The following is a 25,649-nucleotide window of genomic DNA, read 5'->3' on the forward strand; positions in this document are numbered from 1 at the left end:
TCACATTTGAAATCTAAACAAGTTCAATTTCCCTACATTTTAATTATTCTAATCAAATTCCCATTGAAGTGCAATGATTACTGGAGCCATTTCATCAGCAAAATGGGAGCGGTTCGAAAATAAACTATTTCCATTTTTGACTGCTTCGGAGTATTAAAGATCCGCAATCGTTAATCAAGTCGTAAAGGCGGGGAAGGCGAATAATGAAAAGCAGAATGAGAGCATGGCTAAAATGAATGTGTTTCCCTGCGACAGTGGTACTGAAGCCATTCTGCGTGAAGCATTGCCCAGAAAATGCGAATCAGTCGCACGCTGGGCGCCGAATTAGGGTGCGCTTCCACTGTACTCCATGAGCGGCATTCTGTACACATGAATTGTGGGGAACAGCTTGCGAGTGGGCATGGCGAAAAAAAGTGCTGATGCAATTCAGATAGGGCCCAGCAGCTCCTCTAATCGCTTTCGTCCTTTACTGTCGCCGTGCATTCGCGCACCGCGCAAGTGTTTTTGAGTGTGTGTTTGTCTGGTAAGCAACAAGCACAGCATGGTGGAAGTGACTGTGGCCTAAGCGAAGGCCCGACAGCTCCGGGGCCATCCATCCCCACTTACAGCAAACACCTCAGGATTCCGCCACCTAATTGAAAGTGCAGCTTTTAAAAAACAGAGATTTAATAAACTAAACATCAAAAGCAGGGCCATTTTTCACCAAAGCACCTCCAGGGAGAGGCAGCCAAATTCATTAGAGGCCCATTCCGCTTAAGCAACCCAGATGACAAACTGTTTCACAATGTTTTTTTTCCTGTTATGTAATGGAGAAGGTACTAAGAATAACCCGACCCCATCTTTTCCACTTTCTACCTTCTTTATTTTCCTTCACGCAAGGCTCTGGATCACTGCAGAAGACTCGGACAATGTCCTCGTTGAAAAATTACATCTATGTTTTAGTAACTTTCATTATTCCATGGCACGCGTAACAGATTAATCCCTTAAACTGTAAAGACCAGTTGGTGGGTCCAGTCTTCAGTTCCTCACCCTTGTAACTACATGCTTTATATAGCAGATACTGAAAGGGCCCATATCTTACATTTGTTGTGAGCTCCATTAACATTTGTGGTTTTATGCACCAAAAACTTTTATTTAATTTTTACACAACATCAATCTCTTTATCCCTTGCAATTAAACAGGCTGTTCTTGTAACACTGCCTATAAGAATGACTTGAAAATGTGCTCTGGCTGTCCTGTGTGGTGTCTCATTCACACTCATACACATTCACATTACATTACTTATAACTTGTATTACAGATTGGTGGAGCTACACTGCTCAGTGCTAGGTCGATACATGTAAATGTTTTGGTTTGGGTGACATCATAGAAATAGTGAATTCAAAATGGGCTGTTTTTGTAGTTTAGTTTCCATATGTGGATCGAACAGTGTTAACACACTATATCAAACTTCCAGTAAATCAAGGGAAAGTCAGTTTTCGGTGATATGGGCCCTTCAAGATTAGGTGAATAACAAGCCTAGAGTTTAAGGGGTTAATCCTGTTGCTGTTGTGCTGGAAAAGGACGGCTCACAAAAGGCTCATTTACTTCCTCCTGGATGGAGTTGGGGACTTCACGCCTCGGCCTGGAGCGGGGGATTTGGGGGCCTGGGGTGGGGCTGGAGACTTGGCAGTGGTGGGGGTGGGGCTAGAGGGCTTGGCGGCAGTGGGGATTACGATGGGTTGGGTTGGAGGCATGATCCTCTTGGGTGAGGGTGAAGGGCTTGATGTCTGGGATCTTGTCTCCGTGCTTGTAGACGCTGACCACGATGTCCACGGACTCACCGCCGTACTTGTTCAGCACGGACATGGTGAACTTGCCAGAGTCCTCCAGGGTCACGCCCTTGATGGTGAGGCTAGCAAACTTGCCCGAGTCCAGCGAGATCACGTACTGGTCGCCGGGCTCCACCTCCTGGTCGCTCTTGTACCAGGTCACCTGTGGCTTGGGGTCACCGCACACTGTGCAGGTCAGGCTCAGGGTCTGCAGGATAGCAAAGCAGAGAGTAGACTATAGTTGTGCATTGTTCTCCTGCAAGATGTCCTCAAAGGATAAGGCAGTATTTTCAAACCAAATCACTTTTTATCGCATCTGTGGCAGGCTGTCGTTCATCCCCAGAAACTCATTTCAGATTTGGGTCTGCATTAAAGTAATTTACCGCAACAGTGACTTTTCTCACTGTTCCTCGGTGAAACAACCTCAGACGAAAACAGAGCCTTAGAAGATGCTAAATTTGTTTCAAACTGCAAAAACATCAGGCTTGGCAATCCATATCTTAAGATGGTGCTCATATGTCGTAATTCTCTTCTAAGTGTCTTTCCCTCTAAATCAATTTTCTGTATGGCACAGTGCTATACTTTGCAACAGACTTTGCAATAACATAATCCTACACTCATTTCTCCTTAAATGGACAGCCTGAAGTATTCATAAATATACACATCATCTGAGCTCGGCAGCTTTATAACTTAAATGTAAAGTCTATTACTCCTTATATTGTTCTGCCATTCAGTCCAGAGGTGTTATTCCTTCTTCTTTTATTTGCATATATATACTGTATAAAAGTGACCTTGGTCCAGTTTCCTCAAAGGCAAAGGATTTAGCTGTTCAATATTTCTAAAGCCTCACAGTAAACTTTCTACACTTCAACTTGTGTTCAGAATAACACATAAAAACAAGGTTGCTCACATGGACTGAGTAGAGATGTGGACTTAATAGAATAACGCATCTGTTTCAGTGCTATAAAAAAGTACCATCTACCGCACTCTCTAGCCTTAAGGGAGCTCTCATCAGAGAATCTCTCAATGTGAAAGCAAAGGTCCTGGATGGTCAGCTCCTTGCCTTTTAATGGGACCTGTGAGCCACGGACCTACCGCATTCACTGGATCTGAAAGAGAGAAAAGACGCTGGGCATTTTCCACTGCCGGCCATTCAGGCGGATCACAAACCCGCCAATATTCCTCCCGAAGCTGAATAGATGACATTCCCGCAGTCGCCTCCCTGCTGCTCCCCAACAGTGGATTATGAGGCTGGAGACAATGCAGGGAGGCTCTAGAGCGGTAGAGGAGGAATACCAAGCCCTCCAGCACACTCTCTCCTTGCAGAAAGAGAGGAGATGATCCTCTGCCCGGCCCACAGACCATTCAAAGTCGCTCCATAAAGAGGCCCTGTGGCATCCCGGATCACTAATGCAACAGCATCAGCACCACAGGGCCAACTTAATGGGCTGCAAAATGCAAGCGAACACAATTCGCCCATACCTAGTAATAGACTTTCATTCCAATGATGTTTTTCTCCAAAACCCTAAATGATCCCAGGGCCCAAAATGAGGTTTGTACATTTTCGTAATGTTTACGTTACACCACACTCATACTGAGGTGAAGTCAAACCTTCTTTTCCATGATGGTCACAACATCCGGCAGGCCACCGACCACTTTGCCGCGATCTGCGAAGGAAAACATCACACCCCAGTCAGGCTGAAGGATATAATTATATCAATAAAAGACCCCACCAAGCGCCTGAGACTTGAATGAGCATACTCACTCTTTTCAGCATATGCTTCCGCTCTGAAAGGCAAGAGAAGAATGGCGTTGTTAGTGGGCTCATTAGCGCACGCTAATATTTTACCCACACGCTGACATGCGGCACACATGCTCTGCATTGCTAAACATTTGGGAGGACCAAACAGCCTCCGAAGCAGTGATTATCTTACTTGAGTCTCTGGAACTCTGCATAGGCATTCTCATAGACTAGAAAGGGGGAGAGAAAAGACAAGAAGATAAAAGTTAAGTGAGAGACTAGAAAGAAAAACTATTTGCCGGCCCTAGCCCCTGCTTTCTTCTCACATCCTGAAGGGATGGTATATATATTTATTTATATCAAATAAAAAAGTTCAAATCTCATTATTTTAATAGCTTTGTTTTTGTGTTGCAGGGCACCGCACTCCTTCCTCCTACTAATTACTGCCTCTGCTCGACAGACCGCATGACCTGTCAGACACCACACAGGCTTTCAGTTCTGTTTGCTGTCAAACAGTTTGTTGACTAACTGCTGCCAAAGCCAGGATCTGCACCTTTTGATACTTCTGTTGCCGCTATTTCATCCCTGGACTTGCCCGATTATGCGGCCTGTGTGCGCAGCTGCGGCGCTGGCCTTTTCTTTCAACTGCAAATCCGGGCAAGGCCCAACACAGGGACATCCATAGGAGGCATTTTGCAGAGGCGAAAAGGCTCATAGCCGCCCGATGAAGATGATTTAAAAAATGAGGGATTCCTGAGTAGAGAAGATCTGTTCTGCAGGATTCATGAGCAAAACAACTTGGAAATAAATAAATAAATAAATAAATATGCCATCTTCTGAGTAGCTTAGAGCTGTGATTGGCTGCATTTGGTTAATGTTGTGGTTTGAAGGGATTTGGAACCCTGTAAGGGTGTTGTTATGATTATTCAGAGGTCAAAGAGTGTGTCCAATTAAAACCTTTCACTTGAGTTTGGTTTTAATTGGCCTTTTTAGTCTTTGCCAAGAAGACAGCCACTGAGAGGCACTGTTAATGTTCAGCTTTTTTTGCAAATCATCTTAAAATCGGGATTTTAAAGGATTAAGAAACAAAGGAATTAAGGGGGAACACTCTGTTTCAGAACAAGCTTCGCTTACCTTGTCCAGAGAGTTCGAGGGTGCGAGTGTACGACTTTTCATTGTCCGTCAATTCAAAGGTGTACACGCCCTTATCCTTTTCAGTGGGTTCCACTATCTCCAGGCTGGCCATGGCTGGAGTTCCACCAACACGCATTCTTTCAGAAGCTGTGACTTTAGTATCCCTGTTAAATATGATGAGCAAGTTGATATGTTGCAGCAAATATCTAATAATGAAGTCCCACAGGTATGTATTATTGTACATTACATGAGACATTAGAAAATAGTAGTTTATGTGTTTGTCTACTGAGCAGTTTGAGTTCCCAGTCATAAGGAGCAATTTGCCTGGTATCTTACATGCTGCGGTCAGTGGGTGCATAAGTAATTGCCATAAGAAATCCTCGCAGCATTAATGCCTGCTCTGTGCACATTTCTCAGCGTGCATCGGAGGGCTGGAAAGACCCGCAACAGCCACTTCAAAATGTTAATGCAGGGATTAGAAGACCCACGTGCACGGAACAAAAGTGGCTGAATTAGCCTACACATGAGAAGACGAGCTAGCACAACTGCCGGAAGAAGCTTTGCCTGCTGAGTTAGTATTCTGCACGCTACCCAATCACCCCCAGGGCCGGAGCATTAGGTAACTGTAAATCTGATAGATTTGTTTTGTATTGACAGTCGCACAGAAAGCGCGGCCGTCTCTTGTCACTTGGCCCGGGTAATTTCCCGTAGTTCAATAATCGTTTTCTGGCGGCGCACACTAAAACGACACAATTATAGACAAAAATCTCCAAATCGTGTTTACATGCAGAGCTGCTGTCACGCTTGGGGGCGTGAGAGAGCATGTGTATTTCATTTCCATGGGTATTTCCACCACAACATTTCTAGGAATTCTCTTCACCAGAAGGAAAAAGTGTGCATACCTGTGCGTCCAGGTGATCTTCATCTCGTCTGTATAGTATTTCATATGGCACTGGATCATAATACCCTCAGAGGTGCAGTGAATCACCAAATCTGCAGCACTGGGCCCTGTTTGAGAAAGAGAGAAAGATTCACCAAACTTAGGATGGGCTGCAGGTTTCTCTGTCACAGAATATGTCAGCCCCTGTTTGGGGTGCAACTAGGGAGGTTTCCAGTAGAGTAACTGGTGATTGGTTTGGGAAAAGGGGATTAAAGCTGGGATTTGGAAGGAGGAGGTGGACACGTTATACTCCCATAAGCCAAAAATGCTGCTAATGAGTGGCTCACAGCGACCAAAAAAAACAGGAAGCAAAACCACGCTGTGCTGTTATCTCCATAGTGTTTTTGACTCATCAGCTATAATGCATGGGCTATTGAGTTATTGGAACATCACTGTTTATCAGCGGGCCTAAAAGCAAGTAGCAAGTTTCACATCATTCAAATCATGAATCATGCATTTATGACAACAGCCAAGTACGGGATATGAAGGAAGAGTAGCTAACGTACAGTACTTGTGTACAATGTATTGATAATGAATTAAAGAATCATCCTCATTTGCATTCTAGGAGTTTGTAGGCTTGACACTGAGCAAAACTACCTCAGGAGCAGAAGCAGTTTTCCATCATGCCTCAGCAGTCCCTCTGCAGCAACACTAAAGATGATATGTGGGAAACCATAAAAGACTTAATAATCTGAGTTCTGATTCTGCTTAAGATAGACACCCAGTCTTTGTATTTATTGAAGGGGAGTGAAATCTGGGATCGATCTGAGATTGATCGGTGAATGCTGACCAGCTTTAAAGAGGCAGGGCGAGCAGCATAGCATGCGGAAATGCTAATCCTTCTATACGTACCAGCAACACGCGAGAGGTCGTTAATGATGTTGTCAAAGACTGTGGATGAGAGAAAAGGTGAGTTAAGGTCACTTTCTGAGACGCAAAAATGTGCTTTCTACAATGTTTTCACAATGTGAGTGCCATTACCTTTGCCAGAAATATCAACCTGAGACACGTCTTGTCCTCTGTCATCGCTGATAGTTGCTTTGTACACGCCCACACTCTTCTTGGAGAACTGGAGGCAGAATGCCAGGAAACAAATAAACACAGTGTTTTGCTGAAACAGTCCAGTTGAGTAGGTTTTCTGTGGGCTGCTCATTCAGCACAGCTCACTTATGGAGTATTATATGTTCTGCGCTTTTCAGTGGAACTTCGAGATTTCAATGAAGTGTTTAGGCAGCAGCGGCTGTGAGGCTGAGACCACCCACTACCAGCATTTTGAGTGCTTTGGTTTTTTCCTGAAGCACAAACTTCAGCTCATTATCTAATGGGAGCTTATGTCCTTGCAAAGGAAGTGAGTTTAGTTTATTTGGAAATGCGTCATTATGTAATTTTAAATTTATGGTAATACTGCGGAGTACCAAGTGTATATATCCATGATTCACATCTGATAAATGAACTGCTTGTTAGTTCTTAGCTAGTTCTCTCTGGCTTTTCACTTTTCCTCTGTAAAACTGAGAAAACGAAATAACATAAAGGTAATCTGTATGTTAGGAGGATTTGTAGCCATTGCAAGATGTGCCTACGTCAATAACTGCAGTTGGAAATTTGCACTTATACAGACTGTTGCAGTGAAGGTGACAATATTTTGCCTAGAGAACCTTTTTGGAGTGAAGTGAAGGAGAGGATATATTCAGGACCCATTATTTGGCTGTACTAGTAAACTGTCTAATGAAGGACATTCATTTTACTCTGGCTAAGACAATACAGTTTGCGAAATGGTAATGTGGGCTCGTATTATGAGGCCATATAATGCCATATTTTGAGCAGCGCCTTCTTAGATATGTATATGTAGTCACAGCAGTTTAAACACTGTTATTCTGATGCCAGACATTCTTTCAGCACAGGTTTGAAACTCATGCCTCCATCTAACTGCTGTGTCTGCTGGGATTCTAAAAGGAAGTCTCTTGGCAGCACATCTTTAAGAAATCCTGCAAATTTATGGCTGGTTTTAAAAGGCAGAGGTAAATCAATGTAAAACCGGCTGCCGCAAGTTGATCGAACTTTAGTATAGGGAGCAGAAGGGATGGGTAGTGATGGGAATACATGTAACAGCTTTACATAATCAGGATATAAAAAAGGTAACTGTAATCCGAAAAAGATATTAATCAGATTACAGGTACATTGTAAAAATAATGTGATTACCAGCAGGATTACATCTTTATTTAATTAAACATCTTTAATTAAAGACAAGTAATCCAATAGTAATGGAAAGTAATCAGATTACATTATTTTGATATAGTAATCCTTTGGATTAGGTGACAATTACATTTTAACAGGTAATCAGTAATCTGTAGTAGAATACATTTATAAAGTAACCCTCCCAAACCTGTGGAGCAGAATACATATTCAGCCACTTTGCTATTGTCTTCACTCACTTTTTTCATGATTCTCTCATGTTTTTGCCCGATCCTCACTAAAACGTGTACGTGTGAGGAAGAGAAGGGCTTGCATTTTACTATAAACTGCACGTTTTGGCTGGTGCACCAGTTTCATACATGACATGTGGGCAAAATGCATTCGATTTGTGGCTGAAACTGGCACAAAAAGATTAATACATCTGGCCCTCAGTGTCTAAAAGACCTCTAGGAACCTAAAGAACTAATGTGACACATCTGAAGAACAACCCGCTTAGGAGTCTGAATGCAGCATATTACGAACAAGTACTGCGCCCGTTGAGCCAAATGTAAATAGAAAAAAAAAGGTGGGGTATATTTATTCTGCCAACCACTGTGGCTTAAATGCCTGACTGATAAGGGTTTAGTTAAATCACTCCTTCATTAAAAATGTATTTCATACATAGCTGGCCAGTGTGTAAAGAGTATCTGCAGTTATTTATTTTGATAGTCAGTTATGGCTATTTCATGATAATTCTTTCAGTTCAGTTCTGCAGAAAGTGATCAACACATCAGTCAATCAATGGTATCCAATCTTTGGGTATCATCATCTGCTCTGGCAGGAAATATCAGCAGATATGTGGTTTTGTTATTATAAAACCATTGTGCATTTTTGCTTAAAATAACAAAAAACAGTAATAATTTATTTGGATAGTCCACTTTAGATGCTTTGTAGATACTTAATTTACTTCCAAGTTATATTCAACTAAATATCTACTAAATTGACCATAATTGTCTTTAACTCTAAACCTGGCTGTAATCCTAACCCTAACCTTAACCTCAACCCAAAACCTAAACCAAACCCTCACCCTGGTCCTAACCCTGGTCCAAATCCTAACCCTAACCCCACCACTGTTTAGAATCAACTGAATTTCAACAAACAGTTTGTTAACAATTCAAACATCTGTAGATGATCTATAGTGGACTATCCAAATAAAGTGAGACCCAAAAAACTGATTTATGAACCTGACTAAGGGTCCCAAAAACATCAACAATCCAGCAGGAATAATGAATCTTTCATTTACTCTGTACATCTACACCATGACACAAACCAACCACAGCAACCCCCCATACTTCCTTGTGTGTTACTGGCTAAGCCCAATAAAAACAAAGCTATTTTATTCCTGTGCTAGCTCAGTAGGGAGTGAAGGCGTGATCTCACCAGAGACAGCGGGAGTTTGCAGACTCCGGAGCTGAGGTCGGCGGGCACCTCGGGAATCACTTCTACATCATCCTTAAACCAGTGGAACACCGACTCCTTCTTCAAATTAGCCACCTGAGGGGAGGGGAGGACACACATCAGGCGGCGAGCATGCGATGATGGAGCAAGCAGGAAATATGGCCATGCCGCCAACGCCATCTGTCAGCCCTGTTCCTCCTGCGCCTCTGAACACCGAGTGACCACAGTGATCTCTTTATGACAGAGATGAATGAAGCCTGGCGCGTTACTTATTTGGATAGACGGTGGTGATAACCCGGGTCATTTGTTTCAGTTTGGCCGATCTAATTGCAGAAAGGACGAGTGTTACTTGACTTGCCTTGCAGATGAGGCTGACGCTGGCATCCTCCCCAATGTGGACCGACAGGAACTGGCTAAAATGAGGTCCTATAAAGAGGGAGATTAAATTAAAATCCCCAAATTAAAGGGATTATTCACCTGAAAATGATAATATAACCAGCAACGACTTAAAGCCATAGTGGTTTAAACAATTATCGTGGTCAGATCTGTGTAATGCTTAATGGAGCCTGGTGCCTTTAGTAATTTGAAATGTTTTAATTTTACCAGCTTTCCAACGTATATCCTCTGACTCACACGTCAAATTCATAAAAAGGGTAAACCTAAAGGGGGATTCCAGAGATTTTTTTACATTTCTGAACACATAAATAGTTTGTAATTTAGAGTGGTTTAGAGTGGTTTGATGTGAAATGCTCCATTCTAAAGAAGCATACCAGATCAGACTTTTTCACAGTGGTGGTGACAGGAACAAACTGGATGAAACATGATTATATACACTGTCTGATGTCGAATACATTGTTTTACAACAGTTTTGAGATAAGGCCTAAAACTAAAATGGTGGAGGGGTACATGAAGGATGTGGCAAGGCAAAATAGTACTAAAAGAAAACTTATTTTTTCAGATTTACCACTATTTTATCATCATTAACATTACATACAAAAACTCAGAAACACATACAGGTTCGCTGGTTGTTTTTAATAGTGCATAAAATGATTATATATGATTATATAAATGATTATTATATATTGTGACATCTCGTTCCTATCACAACCACCGTAAAGAAAGAGCTGGTAAGCTTCTCTACAATAAGCCATTTCACTGCAAATCTATCTGAATGACTGTGTACATTTTGATGTTTGAATTATGTGGAAAATTTCAAAAATTGGTGGAATTCCCCTTCAGACTGTAACTGTAAGAGCTTTGCTGTTTTCTGCTGTTGAGCAGCTTTTGTAACAGCTTTAACTGCACACTTAAAAACTAAGATTAATTTGTGTCACCAAATGGTAGGCCTACTACTGTTGCACAAAAAAGAAGCCAAATTATGCTCCAAATGTGTTATGACTAAATTATGTAGCAAACAATGATGAGGCATAAAGTAAGAGAGAAACAGCATGTGCGTTACTAAACCACAGATAGGTATTTGTTTTAGTGCTTGTTGCTTCTTTCAGCTTGCACTGATGCCCATGCAGAGTTCAGTACCCTCTTTCACACGGATGTACTCTCTCCTCTGGTATTCAGCTTCTGCTAGGGCTGCCTTGAAGGCTGAATGAAAATAAAAAAGGAGGCAGCATTAAGGGTTAGTGAGCCAAGCTTGGAAAAAGAACATTGTATCCCAGATGAAACTGGGATAACCCCCTAGCAGCGGCACTAGGCGGCTCACCATTTCCGATCAGCACCAGGGAGGACTGGGCCTTCGCTCTTCCATCCTGTATCTGCACAGCGTATGTCCCCTCGCTCTCCTCAGTGAAGTGATCCAACACCATCTCGATAACGCCTGTAGCTACGTCGTGACTCATCTTAGTTTGCTGGAGACAGAGGGGAAAAAAAAACAGAAAAACAAACAGTGAGGTAAATAGTTCTCTCTGGTGCTTTTGCTAGAGGCAGCTGCAATGGGTGGCGTTCGCTATTTATTTCTTTATTTTTATTTTGATCGAATTAAATCTGTTTTGTTGGATCTGTTATTACATTTCATTGCCAGAGCCGTTCAGGGTAGGTCTATGTGCACTTCAGGGTCAACGTGATACAAAACCTGAAGTGTTCTTGCAGAATGCACGTCGATTTACGTTGGTGTCACCAGTATGGCTGCAACTGTCAGTACCACTTTGCCTGACATTTGCTGCCTTACCTCACAGTTGACGAGTTCCTTGTTATTGGCAAAGAATTTGTAGGTCACGGCAGAGGAGATGCCCTCGGTTTGAAGCCAGAAGCGCACGCGACCTCTCTCCAGAATCTTGTATGCCAGCTCGGTCTTCAGAGGGATAACTGAGGCGGAAAGAGAGGTGGCCATGGTGACAGGGTGATCTTTTTTTTTTTGTGTGCTGTCATGGTTCACGCACATGACCTCAGAAACAGTACAAAACACAGACTCAGCTTGTTCCAAATTCTCAAAGGAATTAAGTGTGCTGATAAAAAACATGAGAGACAGAGGAAACGGTCAAAGCTCATGCCATAATCCCTGCCCTTAACTCATCTCTACTGTTGGGATACGTTTTTAGGCAGTGCCGTAATTAGTCAGTGCAAAAATAGCAAGACTGAAATAGTTTCTGTGGTCTGTTACTTACTCGGGTTGCGGATGTCGTAGCTCAGTGCCAGCATTTTCTCAAGCTCTGAAATGTGGGACAGAAGTACATTTGTATAGCTTTAGATGTTTAAGATCACTGTGCAAAGGAAATTATGCACTGATGAGATAAAATACATATGCTTTCATGAAACACACAAGAGCTTTCATAAAACGGCAACAATGAAAAATCCAGGTTGATCCAAAGACCTTATTTAAGATGGCAATAAGGCTCTGTACAGAATGTGTTTTAGTTATATGGCGCACATTTCTTGACAAGCTTACAGCACATATAAGAACTTATGAATTGCTTTACAAAAGGGCAAAGGATGCCAGAGGAATAATGGTTCCTCAGAGAGCTACAAAAATCTTTCATCTAAAAATATGCCTTTGCTAACTACTTATATGAAATGCATTTGACAGCGACTTTGCTGCTAGAAAATGCGACAATGTCGATGTCCTTGGCCTTTCAGATGATGTTATTTGTGCAGGTCAACATCTGTGTAAGTGATGTTGAGTGTTACTCTGCTTGGACTGCATTAATAAGTAAGCTGAGGATCATAAGATATTAACGGCACAATCCAGGATTTCGCAGTAACAAACTTCATAATACATTATACTTCCTTCATGATTATTTCATTACCAGGCCTCACCTTCTGCTCTGATCTTGTAACTGGCTGAAGCTCCATCAGTGTTTGTGACAGAGACTGAGAAAGTTCCTACATCTTCTTTATCTGGGTTCTTGAACAACAGAGTTGAGCTACACAAACATAAATAAGTAAACAACACAGTGCATTTAAGAGTAACACCTCAGAAACAAATGCAGCTCAAATTTCATGCTCAGAAGCGGTGCTGGGCAGGGCCTGACGAATGTGAAAATGTTAGACGGTCAATATAAGTTCATGTGGACTCCAGGAGCTTTAGCTAAACAGTGCTTTACTGACTGATCTGACTGTCAACCGTCAATACCAAATATGACTGTCAATTCTCAATTCTTACAATTCTTACACTCAAAGCAGAAACTCACAAAGTCATAAATAAAGGCTTAAACAATATAAATATTATAGCACTGAGTTTCCAAGCGTTCTTTATTTTTCTTTTACCCAATTTTTCCTCCCAACTTAGTCGTGGCCAATTCCTGCCCGTTAGCTAGGTCTCTTCCTATCACAGTGCTACCAAACTAGGAGGATGAAGCCACTGGATCCTTTTGAAGTAACCACTAACTCAACATCATTGCTTTGATCAGGCCTGAAATTTTTGTCCGAACTCGAATACAGTCTGAGAATTTTGTTCGACTCAACCCAAAAGGTCACAAACTTTCTCAGTCTGAACCCAATCTGAGCCCGACAAAATTCTGTCCAAACCTGACCACATCTAAACAATATAAGTTTTTAGTCCAAAACTGACCTGAGCTGAACAAAATTCTGACCTAAACCAGCCCATCATCACCCAAAGTGCAGAACCAAACCTGAAAGGATGCCATTGGTTACTGTGTGGCAACAATAATAGCCATCACTAGTTTCCGGAAAAATAAAATAAAAATAATCTAAAATAGTTATATATTTATAAAGATAACAATCAGCTGTCCAAAATTAAGTTTTAATTGCAATTTAACGAAAGTAGTGTTTTTAAACAACATCCTACACATTTTTAGTCTGGATAAACTTTACATGCCGCGCTGTGCGTTCCTGATGTAGCAGGATGCCAGCCTTTACCTGTTTATCTGTAACGCTCTATTTCTCTTTACATAGAAAATATTAGCCTACATATACAAATATATACTTTTGGCCAAAAAAAAATAAATATAAACTTCCTTTCAGATGCACTATCTGTCCTCTCCTGAATCGATTTGCGATTTATTTACCTGGCATCCGTTTTCTCACGAGCATGAGCCTCAATTTGCTAAATTTTGTCCACACACAGTAAGTGACTAACATGCTTTGATGAAAAACTGTTTTATGGTAACGAAGGTAGAGAGGAAGAATAAAGTAAGAAGAAAAACTAAAGCAGGGGGAAATACAGGGTAAAATCTGTTAAAAGTGGGAGGCGGTCTGCTAGAATCCATATGTGAAATTTGACCTGACCGGAGCATGACACACATTTCAGAAATGATGTCTGACGTAAGCAGTTGGCTCCCGATAAATATTTCAAGCTCTAATCAGTGGACAGCTTAAAACACTTGGAGAAGAACACTAACTGCTAATTCTGTTATGTCAGCTAACAGACGCCCACACTAGCTTGTATGCCATCCAGAGATAAAGAGGCCAGCTGAGCTCTCTTGGACTCTTTGCCATGGATGACTGTGGCATCATCAGGGATTGAACTCGCAATTACCCGAAAAACAGGGCCAACACTTATGTGATTGCTCCACTCTGGAACTCAAAGTGAGCCACATATAAGTAGTAATGCTTTACCGAAAACTTAGTATTAGCCACATTTATAGGTCAAACAATATATCGGTCGGGTCCTACTGATAACTTTCTTTGACTGCTTTGTTTTTATGCTTACCGGTTGCCTGATGTTTTAATGGAGATTCCTTTGGAGAAGTCAGTGATTTCTTGGTAGGACTTCTTCCACACGAACTGCGAGAACTCTGTCATCTGGCAGCTCTCAAAAGAGAGATAAATGTCGCCGGTCTGCTCATCCACTCCACATACGATTTCCTGGGCGCCTGCACACACAAGGCATGAGAAGAAGACGGCTTACACGTAGGCCAGCTGAAAATCCGACACTATGTAAAAGAGGTATGGAACAGCCATGTTGGATTTATGGTATGGATATGTCGGGATTATGGGTCAGTGTGCTTCCCACATCTGCCTCCAACGCAGGGGTTCATGCAAGGCTCTCACTGTTCTCCTCTGTGAGATGCTGCAATGTTCCCACACAGACAACCCCACAGTGCGCTCTGCTGGCGGAAGACTGAAGAACCTCCCTTTGCTCGACTATGAATGTTTTAGGGCTGCTCAAGACGAATCATCATCTCGTCTTGTCCGGCAGCTGGTTTTTTCTTATCGGCAGTCGGGCAGACAGCTGCTCCCTGTGCCACTTCAGAGCACCTCCCATAATGGCTCCTACACTGCAGAGCCCTCGCTCTCACTTTCTCTCTGTGACCCAACACGAGCATCTCTCAATTCAGCAATCTCTTTCACCATGTGCCCGAATCCTTCACTTCTCACTTAAAGTTTGCCTGTATCAACAGTAGCTAAAGTGTCTGTGTGTATTACCTGGCAGAGCCTTGGCACACACTGGGTCGGAGGGAGCTGAAGGCTTGCCAATGCCCTGGGCGTTCTCGGCTCGTACACGGAACACATAGGACGAGCCTGTCTCCAGGCCCTTCACCTGAGGATGAGCCATCATTAATGTTAATAAAGCCATTCAGTATGCCACAGTCCTGTACATTTGGCTCTGTGGTGCAATGTTGTAGACTCCACTGGAGAGTTTGTGGGTCTCTTTTTCACAGATGTTTTACCTTGAGGTAGCAGTGGTTGACAGCAGCTGTGCTGGCAGCTGTCCAGGTTTCGGTGCCCTTCTTGCACATGTCCACATGGTAACCCGTGATGCCGCTGGCACCTGTGTAGACAGGAGCCTTCCACTCCACCACCGCCGAGTCATCTCTGATCTCAGTGAAGCTCAGGTCATATGGTGGGCCTGGATAACACATGCATTTTTTAGTGCAATGTGTAAACCTGAAGGAATGCTTTTTTCATTTGCAGCAACTGTCAGAAATAACAAAAGCAAGTTGTAATTTAACATTTCTCACATGTAGCTATTGAAATTAGGGGTTATTCTTACAGACATGAGGAATACTGTGACCCAACTTCAAAATATTAAACTGACTACAGCTTAATGTTCTCTATTTTTTTGACTTTACAAACAATGATGTCTGCTTGAATGACTAAAAACAAGGAGTAAAATGGTCAGTAAACGACAGCTTTCCCTCCATGCTTGTGTTCTGACAAACCGAACTACTAAGTACACTCAGTTCACACTGTAAGTAACTGTGACAAATCAGGACGAGCCAGTGTTCCTATAACAAACGCCACTAAAGCTCAGCATGTTACATTACTATCATTAATGTGAGTCACTGGAATCTTCTAAACCACATCAGTTTTTTGTTAATTAGAAGCTGCTTTTACAGCTACTTCAAAAAACTATTTAACATTCAGCAGCTCGTCCTGTCACAGCATTAGCATTAGCATCACAGCATTCAATCCTCTGTCCATCCGATTCTTTGTATGTAAATGTAGCTATGCAAATTGGAAGGTAAATTGTTTTTATTAATATTATTCCTGATTTTTGTGACCTCTATAGAAGAGATTCCAAATTTCATTGTACCTGAGTATAAAGATTCGATTCTATTCTATTCTATTCTGTTCTATTGTAAGCATTACATACATTAGCAAGATAAATACATCAACTGATTAATTAGTTTAAAATACAACTCATTCTGTCATTCTACATTTCACATGAAAAAAATGCCATTCGCTCTTTCTGGAAACCTGTTCACACAGAGCTTGTTTAATGAACTAGCATGTTAAACTGGTTAAATGATGCTGCAGCCTGAAGAGCTATAATGCTAATCTAAATATGTATTACTGTATCACTTATTAGCTATTGGTTATTACTTACTGTAGCTCAAAATTATGTGCAAGCTCAAACAAAGTGCCACTTTTTTCTGTGGTAGTAATTTAGCTCTTGGTGAAGATTATCTCAGTTTGGCAGAACATTTTATTGTTGCACATCTTCACATTTACAGGCCACTTTTAAGCTGAATAACGGATTATTAGTAGATTCATTTACATGAATAATCGAATATCAAAATAAGCCTTTTTTGGCAGCCCTATATCTTTTATGGACAGGTTTGCCACTTTATGACATTGAAACAGACAGAAAGAGTTGATAAAGAATGTAAATGAGATGTAATTTATTATGCAGCTAACTATGTAAGCAATTATGTACCTGCAGAAATACATTTAGTACAGCAAAATGGCAATAATAACCCTAGATTTCTATAATGCATGTGTGGGTTTTTTCTTACCAGGCTCAGGCATGGTCCAGGCCTCACATTTGAATGGTGGGCTAACAACAGAGGCTTGACCCAGTCCCACCAAATTGGCACCATAAACCCTGAACTGATACACTGAGCCGGGGGTCAGATTAGGAACCTGGAGACACAAAGCATAAAAATCAGCCATCATCCCAAGCTTTGTAATAGAATGATAACATGCCTTTCAAAGCACCTCGACAAGTTATGTCTGCAATAACACTAACAAAGTCATGACATGGGTGGTGATTCTGCAACAACAACAATACCTTGTACAGCCTCTCCTTAATGGGTGGCACATTGACCTCCTTCCATGCTTTCTTGGCCACGTTGCACTTGTCAATGTAATAGTCAGTGACCTCTGCGCCTCCAGAGTGGGCGGGACGCTTCCAGTTGAGCACCATGGATTCCCCGTCGCAGTGGAGAAGAGCGATGTCATAGGGAGCGGAAGGGAGCTCTGTGGAGAAGATAGATGACTAGCACTGCGTCCCGCCATTACTCACTGTCCACAGCAGCAGGGAGCGCTCTGGGTGCGGCGGCTATCTCTGGCTTTTAATAAAGCCAATTCGTGGCCATTTATTGTCTGCCGCAGCTTATAATGTGAGAATGAATCACGGTGGATTTGATGCATTACATCTGCTGTTTGTTGCCAATTATGAATATGAATTTGAGCTAGAAGCAGAAGTTTAAATCAACATCCCAAAATTGGGGACCATAAGAGACTAAGCAAGTGTCTGTACCTCCTACACATGCTGATTTATAAAGCCTGTTTGTGCGACATCAGCTTTATTGTCTTCATAATATACACATATGGTTGTGCTGCAATGTTCAGTACACTTAAGCGAACAGCTTGCTTCAAACAGTGAAAGAACCAAACAAAATGAAACTACAACTGAACACTTTTAAGTGCACCTGAAGGGCAATTCCACCAATATTTCAAAATATCTCACTGCAAAAAATGATGTATTATCAAGTGAAAGGATATTAAATCTAGTTGATATATCTAATATTTCCCGTTTTGAGATGGTTGTGCACTTATTATAAGATTATCTAGCTTATGTCTAGACATTATTTACTTCTTTTAGGTGATCAGGTAAAATTATCTCACTATACTGGCAGATAATTTTGCTGGTTTCAAGCACATTTAAAACAAGCAAAATTATCTGCCAATATAGTGAGATAATTTTACTTAATAAACTCACTTAAAACAGATAAAGAATGTCTAAAAATAAGCTAAATAAGCTTAAAATAAGCTTACAGCAGTGCCACCAAGAGAAATTTGTTTATTGACTATATTTAAGATAACTTTACTTGACAAGAATGTGTGTGTGTGTGTGTGTGTGTGTGTTAAGCCAAAAGCTTCTTACCAAACCACTCTGAATTACTTTGTTTACATCTTAACGACTTAATTATGTTGAAATTTTTAAAAATTAGTGGAATTCCCCTTACGCCTTGCGAACACTTGACACCGCTAAAGGCTCCATGCAGTGATGCTGGCAACCATATGATGTGGATCAATCTCAGTCAGGGGGAGGTCTCTGAACAAACAATGTGGTGACTGGTTTGGTTTAGCAGCTGTACAAACCTCAAAGACATTGTTTTGCTTTAAATGTCTTTTTTTATTTGAAACACACCTTCTGTCTTAACTCTGCGCACTTTATCAGAGAATCAGCAAGTGCACATTCTTCCCCCCCAAAACAAGGACAGACAAAATTCAGGCTTTAAGATGGTTGCTTATGTTTTTAGCAGTGTGACACAATTATTGTGCAAAAGTCAAGAACAACCTGAATTTATTTAAACTTCTGTACTACATTTTTGTCAATAACAGTTTGTCATAATATTAGAAACCATGTAAGTTTATTTGATATAATTTGAAAATGTGATGTGGTTTGTGGCAACTGTGTTATGTTAGCTCCATAATAACTGGCAGGATATAAACTTCTATTACTTGTTAGCAACATTAGTCTGCTAGCATTAGTGCAAAACTAACAAAGACTCCAAACGTGTTTCGGGTGATGGTGCAAATTAGATTTTACGCTGAAATATCACTTCAAGCATATTTCAGCTGCATATTATCCAGACATTAAAGTCCCATAATTTGCTGCAACCAGTACAATGTACTGGGATTGTTTAGGGAGTATATCAACACTCAACAGTGCTGCCCAAAAAGTGCTCTATAAAGAGCATTCTATGAGGATTCAGTCCTCATCCTTGACAGCAAGCAAGCGTTCGCCCACAGCCTTTATACAGCCTGTAAAGTGCTTTGTGATCCACCATACTCCCCGAAAGATGTGCAGTCACATCTCTGTTATCCAGCCATTTGTGCAGGAAAGGTGTTTTAAAGATTTCATGGACTGCTCTTTGTAAAGTGCTCGGTTCCAGCAAAATGGCCTCTCTGCTCCAGTAAGCTGTGGTTTCTTTTGTTTTTAAGGGCATTAATGCGCAGCACTAGAAACGACGACGCTGTAGTTCTTTATATTTTTTTAGACTTCTAATAAATAACACCTGAACAGGTTTGGAGAGCATTTTCCACAGTACCGTTTATGTGTGGTACAAGATTAAACACCCAATTTTAACACTTGTGGACCTTTGCTGAATCCAAATGGATGTCTCCTGTCAGGTGCTGCGTTTCACACCAACCTGCTCTGGGAGTTGCAGACAAAAAAGTGCTTGGAACACAAGGAGAAACAGAAATTTCTTCAGCGGAAACTTTTCCTCCTGCTTACTACTGCTGTTTAACAAAACTCACAAACAGATGCCACTGTCTTTCAAATAGAGATGACTCTAATTTCGAACACTTCTTTCACCAATAATGAAACGCCTTAAAAGACAAATCTGTGAATGAAAAGCTGGAAGTTGTGATTTTTCATGTTCTTTTGTTCTTGTTTATGCTTGCCGTATCTCGATTGAATTGCGGTGAATAACTAGCACCTCCTGCTGCAACTGAAAGCGCACTTTTGGGAGAGCTGTCATGAAATATTTGTTTTTTGGAAGGAATGCACTGACAAATCTGATGCTTTGAAATCACTTGATGCAAACGGGTACATCACCACTAGGGATGCCAATTCTGGTAAATGACTTTGACAGCGAACCAACCGTCATTAGTCGGTGGTTAATCATTAACCGGGAAGCTTAAAATCAAAGACATGGGCCATCAAAACATCAGTAATAAAACTGAAACTTCCAGATCTAAAAGCTGACTGGCTAAGCTACGTTCAAAGGCGTTGTAATATACCTAATATGTGAATGTCTGTGAGTGCACACATCAACTGAATTCTATATAAATGCAGCAAGATATTAAAGTGTTTCTGGTATGCATAGTGGAATGCAGTGCCTAAGCTATTTGTGATGTGCAGTCAAAGTGTGACTGGGCACATGTAACAAAAATGAGCTGTGTTATTTTACCATCTGTATGAACATAGCAGCGTCAGACAGGATGTCTACAAAGCTCCATTACCTATCAGAAGCTGAAAAAAGACTGCTGACAGTGAAATGAGACAGTAAAGTGCAGGTAGCTACATGTTGTATTGCTCTCACCCTAACCCAAAGTTTTGCTTTGTATCCAAAGGAGGGTTAGCACATGGTGGAACACAGTACTGACAGATGGAATCAGGTACAAACCTGTATATGAAACAGCACAAAACAATATTAAACATACCCTATTTAAGAAACTGGTTTTGTTTAAACTGAGGGCCTCATGACTATAAATTTTTAGTGATTTTATGACTGAAAACCGAAAAGTTGATGAAATGGCTGGAATATAAACCGATTAGGCATAACATTATGACCACCTCCTTGTTTCTACGCTCATTGTCCATTTTATCAGCTTCACTTACTATATAGGTGCACTTTGTAGTTCTACAATTACAGACTGTAGTCCATCTGTTTCTCTGTATACTTTGTTAGCCCCCTTTTACCCTGTTCTTCAGTGGTCAGGACCCCCATGGACCCTCACAGAGCAGGTACTATTTGGATGGTGGACGATTCTCAGCACTGCAGTAACACTGACGTGGTGGTGGTGTGTTAGTGTTGCACTGGTCTGAGTGGATCAGACACAGCAGTGCTGCTGGAGTTTGTAAACACTGTGTCCACTCACTGTCCACTCTATTAGACACTCCTACCTTGTCAGTCCACCTTGTAGATGTAAAGTCAGAGACGACAGCTCATCTGCTGCTGCACAGTTTGTGTTGGTCATCCTCTAGCCCTTCATCAGCGGTCAAAGGATGCTGCCCACAGGACGCTGTTGGCTGGATATTTTTGGTTGGTGGACTATTCTCAGTCCAGCAGTGACACTGAGGTGTTTAAAAACTCCAGCAGCACTGCTGTGTCTGATCCACTCAGACCAGTGCAACACACACTAACACACCACCAACTCATCAGTGTTACTGCAGTGCTGAGAGTGATCCACCACCCAAATAGTACCTGCTCTGTGAGGGTCCATGGGGGTCCTGACCACTGAAGAACAGGGTAAAAGGGGGCTAACAAAGTACGCAGAGAAACAGATGGACTACAGTCTGTAACTGTGGAACTACAAAGTGCACCTATATAGTAAGTGAAGCTGATAAAATGGACAATGAGCGTAGAAACAAGGAGGTGGTCATAATGTTATGCCTGATCCATGTATAATGATGGGCTGCTGAAAGTTCTACATTCTAAAGTTATATTTGCCACTCATTACCAGCCTGAGATAAAACAAATATAAAGACCAAGACCAGGGCAGCTTCAGTTTAGTGAACCTCAGTGGCTCAAAAGTCGTCATCCACCATGTCCTTCTCTATAATTCTATGATATAATGTATGATTTCCTCACACCACTGTGCATCACACTTTCTCTGCTTTTGGATGTTTGCTTTCTATGTGGTAAATTCTTGCAGTTGTGCCATCATCCTTTAAAAAACACTAATTTTAAGCCTATCCAGCGGAACTAAATGCCTATTGCACACTCGTGTATGATTCATAAACTTGAATAGTAAACCTCCTTTTTCAAGTAGAATTTGTTGTTTGTTGGAAATGTGTTGTTTATTTGTTGGTTGGCAGTTAATCAGTTAATCATTTACGTTCCTAATTGCCACATAAATAAAGGTGTCATTTACGCATGCTGTTTACATGATGCTGATCGGTAATATATAAAGACAGTTTTGTCTTTAGGTTTACTTTTGGCAATAATATGTTGATGTGATGTAATTAGCGATGCACAGTGATATTGGAATCATATCAGCATCAGAAGATAATTGTAAAAATAAAAAATTGATGACGTTTATTTTACTCTGTATAAGAAGAATGCTGGGCTACTTTCTGCAATTGATTCTTTTTACTGCATCTGTAACCCGACAGCAATAAATGTTAGATTTATCGGCAATGCTAGTCCAGGTGGATTTAATACCAGTTTATACGTTTTTTTTAAATGTGTACATATATTGGCATTGGCAGAAATGTTCGTAAAAATTACTGGATTTTGGTACATCCCCAGATAAACTGTATCACTGTGTTTATGATGTACACACATGAATGAAGTGAATTCCATGCATCTCTTTTTTTCAGTGTAGTGAGCTGATCAGGGCCCAGTTTCCCAAAAGCATTTTAGTTTTAAGATCATTTTAACTGCTAAAAAGACTACAATTGTTGTACACTCTCTAACTGCTAGTGTGATAGCAGAGTGATAAGATGCTTTTGAGAAACCTGGGGCATTGCTGTTTATGAGATGTGGGTTGATACGTACTGAGAGCAGCTCTGACGGAGAGAGGTGCAGACTCCTGCGACTCATCACTGAGGCCCAGCTCATTGATGGCCTGTACACGGAATACATACGCCTCACCTGTGGTCAGGCCATGGACGACAAACCTGCAGGAACAAAAGCAGCTTGTTTGAGGCTGAATCCACACTGGGTCCTTATTCCCTACAAAGTCCAAAGCACTAGACAGGCTTTTGAATTCTAGGTGCTGCCCTAGATGACAAGTAAGGAATTTTTTTGGATTCCGGAATCCAGCGAAAGAGGATCTTTCACTGGGAGGCTGCATTACTCTCATGAAGACTCCCAAGTCATATCACCTGAGGTTCTGTTCTTTTTCTCGACAGATTCCTGTGATGCATGGGTCTGTTTACCAACCATTTGTAAACTGTGAATGATTTCCTCTATTTTTGAGGAATATTTTTGTCCCAGAATAGTTTCAAATCCTTATACAAAATGTAAAATAACACTAGGAGAGCAAGTGGAAACACAAAATATACTTTTAAACAATGATTTCATTTATGGAATAAAAAATTCTTGCAACGGTTTTATCACCGATATGAAAAAGTAACTGCCATCCTCTAAACTTAACAACTGGCTGTGCCAGCTTTAGCAACAACAACTCCAGCCAAACGCTTCCTATAACTGGAGATCAGTCTTTAACATTGCCCGATCTTCTCTCCAGAATTCGTCATTTTTAATTCAGACACATTGGAGGGCTTTCGAGCATGAGCTGCCCGTTTAACCCCTTTAAAAGCCAGGGCCCACTAGCAGCCCAAATGTTTATTACACAGTTCTATATTTTAAGAACAGCTCAACCAGTTTGCATTGAAGTCCATGAAGTTGCTGAAAGATAAGGTTTAGCGTGTAGTAAGTCTGAGATTTTAAAGGGTTAAGATCCACAATTTCTAAATGGGTCAATTCAGGACTTTGACTTGGCTACTCCAAAACCTTAATTGTGTTTCTTTTCAGTCATTCAGAGTAGTACTTGTTCTTGTGCTTCGGATCGTTGTCTGGCTGCAAATTTATCTGTATTTCAGCTTCAGATCACCAGGCCTATGACCAGACACTATCCTGCAGGATTTTCTGCTAGAAGGCAAAATGGTCATGGTTCTGTCAATTATGGCAACTGACCCTGAACACTACCCTGAACATTATTCTTGGGGTCATCAAGCTGTTGTTTGGCAAATTTGAGGCAAGCCTTTATGTTCCTTCTGGTAAGCAGACGTTTTCACCTTGCAATTATCCCATGGGTACCATTGTTGCCCAGTCTCTTTCTAATGGTGGAATCATTAATGCTGACCTTATCTGAGGTGAGTGAGGCCTGCAGTTCCTTAGATTTTCATCTGGGTTCTTTTTTGACTTCCTGGATGAGTCGTTGCTGTGCTCTTGGAGGAATTTTGGTTAGACGGCCACTTCTGGGAAGATTTACTCCTGTTCCAATTTTTCTCCATTTGGAGATGATGGCTCTCAATGTGGCTCACTAGAGTCCCAGAGCCTCAGAAATGGCTTTCTAACCATTTCCAGACTGACACTTTTCAATGACTTTCTTTGTCATCCGGAATTTCTTTTGAAACCTGCACAGTGTGCTGCTTCTTGAGACCTTGTACTACTTCACAGTACTAAGTGATCTAAGTGATGCTTAGGCTCAAGAGGGCTGGCAGTAATCAAGTCTGGCTGTGTATAGTTTAATTGATCCTAATTATCTAGATATGGCACGTACTTTGTCTTGTTGTGAGGCTTGTGGTTAGCAGAGGTCCAGTTCTTTGATCCTTTAACACATGAGTCGATGTAATACCCAATAAGGTTGTTGGGATCCTTCGGAGGAGCCCACTGGATCAAGACAGAAGTGTCAGTTTCTCTCGTGGCCACCACCTGACCGGGAGCTGACGGCACGCCTGGAGGAACAGAGAAAAGAGTCACGCAAGCCTGGTCAAATTTCCCAAAGACTTACACTACGTGTATTTGAACTGCTCAGAGAAGTTCAGATTAATTATTGATAACAACATCAAAGTTAAGCCTTGAGTAAAGCTTCAACTCAATGTAGCATTTCTGATCATTCAACAGGCCATTTATCCAGGGTAGGGAACCGCAGGTTTTACTGAGAGGGATATAAAACCAGAATTACAATAAGTTTATTGGCCACGTACATTATAAGGAATTAGTGCTAATGTAAGTAGACAAAGACTACACATAGTAAATGAATAAATAATAAACACCCACAAAAGACATTCCAAACTATGCATGCCTCTAATATGTAAACTCAGCATACAGAATTACAGTGTACAGAAAAACAAATCAGATGGGATATGACTGCAATAGGTGCAAATGTGCAAGAAATCTATTAAAGAATAGATTCTTGTATTCATTAATAGACTAATGGATGCTGCTCCATGTCATACATACAATAATAGCAATATAAGCGTATTGTGACATGACATGCTGTGCAAGATGTGCAAGACTTATTTATTATGCAATACTTGTACCATGCAAGACGTATTTTCACTTAAAAAAATTAAAATGTTATTTAACCAGGAGCCCAACCTTTTGCATTCGACTGTAGCCACATAACAATCATGTGTTATATTACTGGAAACGGTTTTCAGATTTAACAATATATCAAATTTTGGTAATACACAGGGTGATTCAAAAAGATTCATCCGATTTCAAAATGATTTATTTCACAATCAATACAGAACAATGAGGTAAACTGTAAATGGTTTAAGTGAGCATAAAGTTTATTATGTAATTTTTCAAGTGCTCAATATGAACCTCCTCCAGCTGTACGGACATCAACACCATAGTCAAATTCATCCCGTACTCGATTGAGCATGTCGGGTGTCGCTGCACTCACAGCTTTTTCAGTGTGATTTCGGAGATCATCCAGTGTTGTGGAACCAACGACGAACACTCTGAGCTGTTGGAGGTTCACTGCCCATGAAAATCACGATGCAGTTATGACGGATTCACTCTTATTGAAGTGGAGAACGCAGAACGCTTTCTGCTCAG

The 25,649-nt window shown here is 41.2% G+C and overlaps 1 protein-coding gene across 1 annotated transcript in view; it reads right to left on the bottom strand.

Annotated features, from left to right (window-relative positions):
* Positions 1–840: 840 nt before the first annotated feature.
* Positions 841–25,649, bottom strand: part of myom2b (myomesin 2b) — a 42,264-nt gene continuing 17,455 nt past the window's right edge. The window contains 23 exon segments of the mRNA XM_036573714.1: positions 841–1,760; positions 1,762–2,018; positions 3,422–3,477; positions 3,576–3,598; positions 3,745–3,781; positions 4,686–4,849; positions 5,588–5,693; positions 6,478–6,516; positions 6,607–6,694; positions 9,238–9,351; positions 9,614–9,681; positions 10,792–10,854; positions 10,973–11,117; positions 11,438–11,574; positions 11,874–11,918; positions 12,523–12,629; positions 14,378–14,540; positions 15,094–15,208; positions 15,339–15,517; positions 16,908–17,034; positions 17,183–17,370; positions 22,632–22,753; positions 24,364–24,538. Of these exon segments, the coding sequence (XP_036429607.1) occupies positions 1,583–1,760; positions 1,762–2,018; positions 3,422–3,477; positions 3,576–3,598; positions 3,745–3,781; positions 4,686–4,849; positions 5,588–5,693; positions 6,478–6,516; positions 6,607–6,694; positions 9,238–9,351; positions 9,614–9,681; positions 10,792–10,854; positions 10,973–11,117; positions 11,438–11,574; positions 11,874–11,918; positions 12,523–12,629; positions 14,378–14,540; positions 15,094–15,208; positions 15,339–15,517; positions 16,908–17,034; positions 17,183–17,370; positions 22,632–22,753; positions 24,364–24,538 (2,696 nt within the window). The 3' untranslated portion in view covers positions 841–1,582.

The sequence above is a fragment of the Colossoma macropomum genome, unplaced genomic scaffold (assembly GCF_904425465.1).
Source record: "Colossoma macropomum unplaced genomic scaffold, Colossoma_macropomum, whole genome shotgun sequence".
Taxonomy (NCBI): domain Eukaryota; kingdom Metazoa; phylum Chordata; class Actinopteri; order Characiformes; family Serrasalmidae; genus Colossoma; species Colossoma macropomum.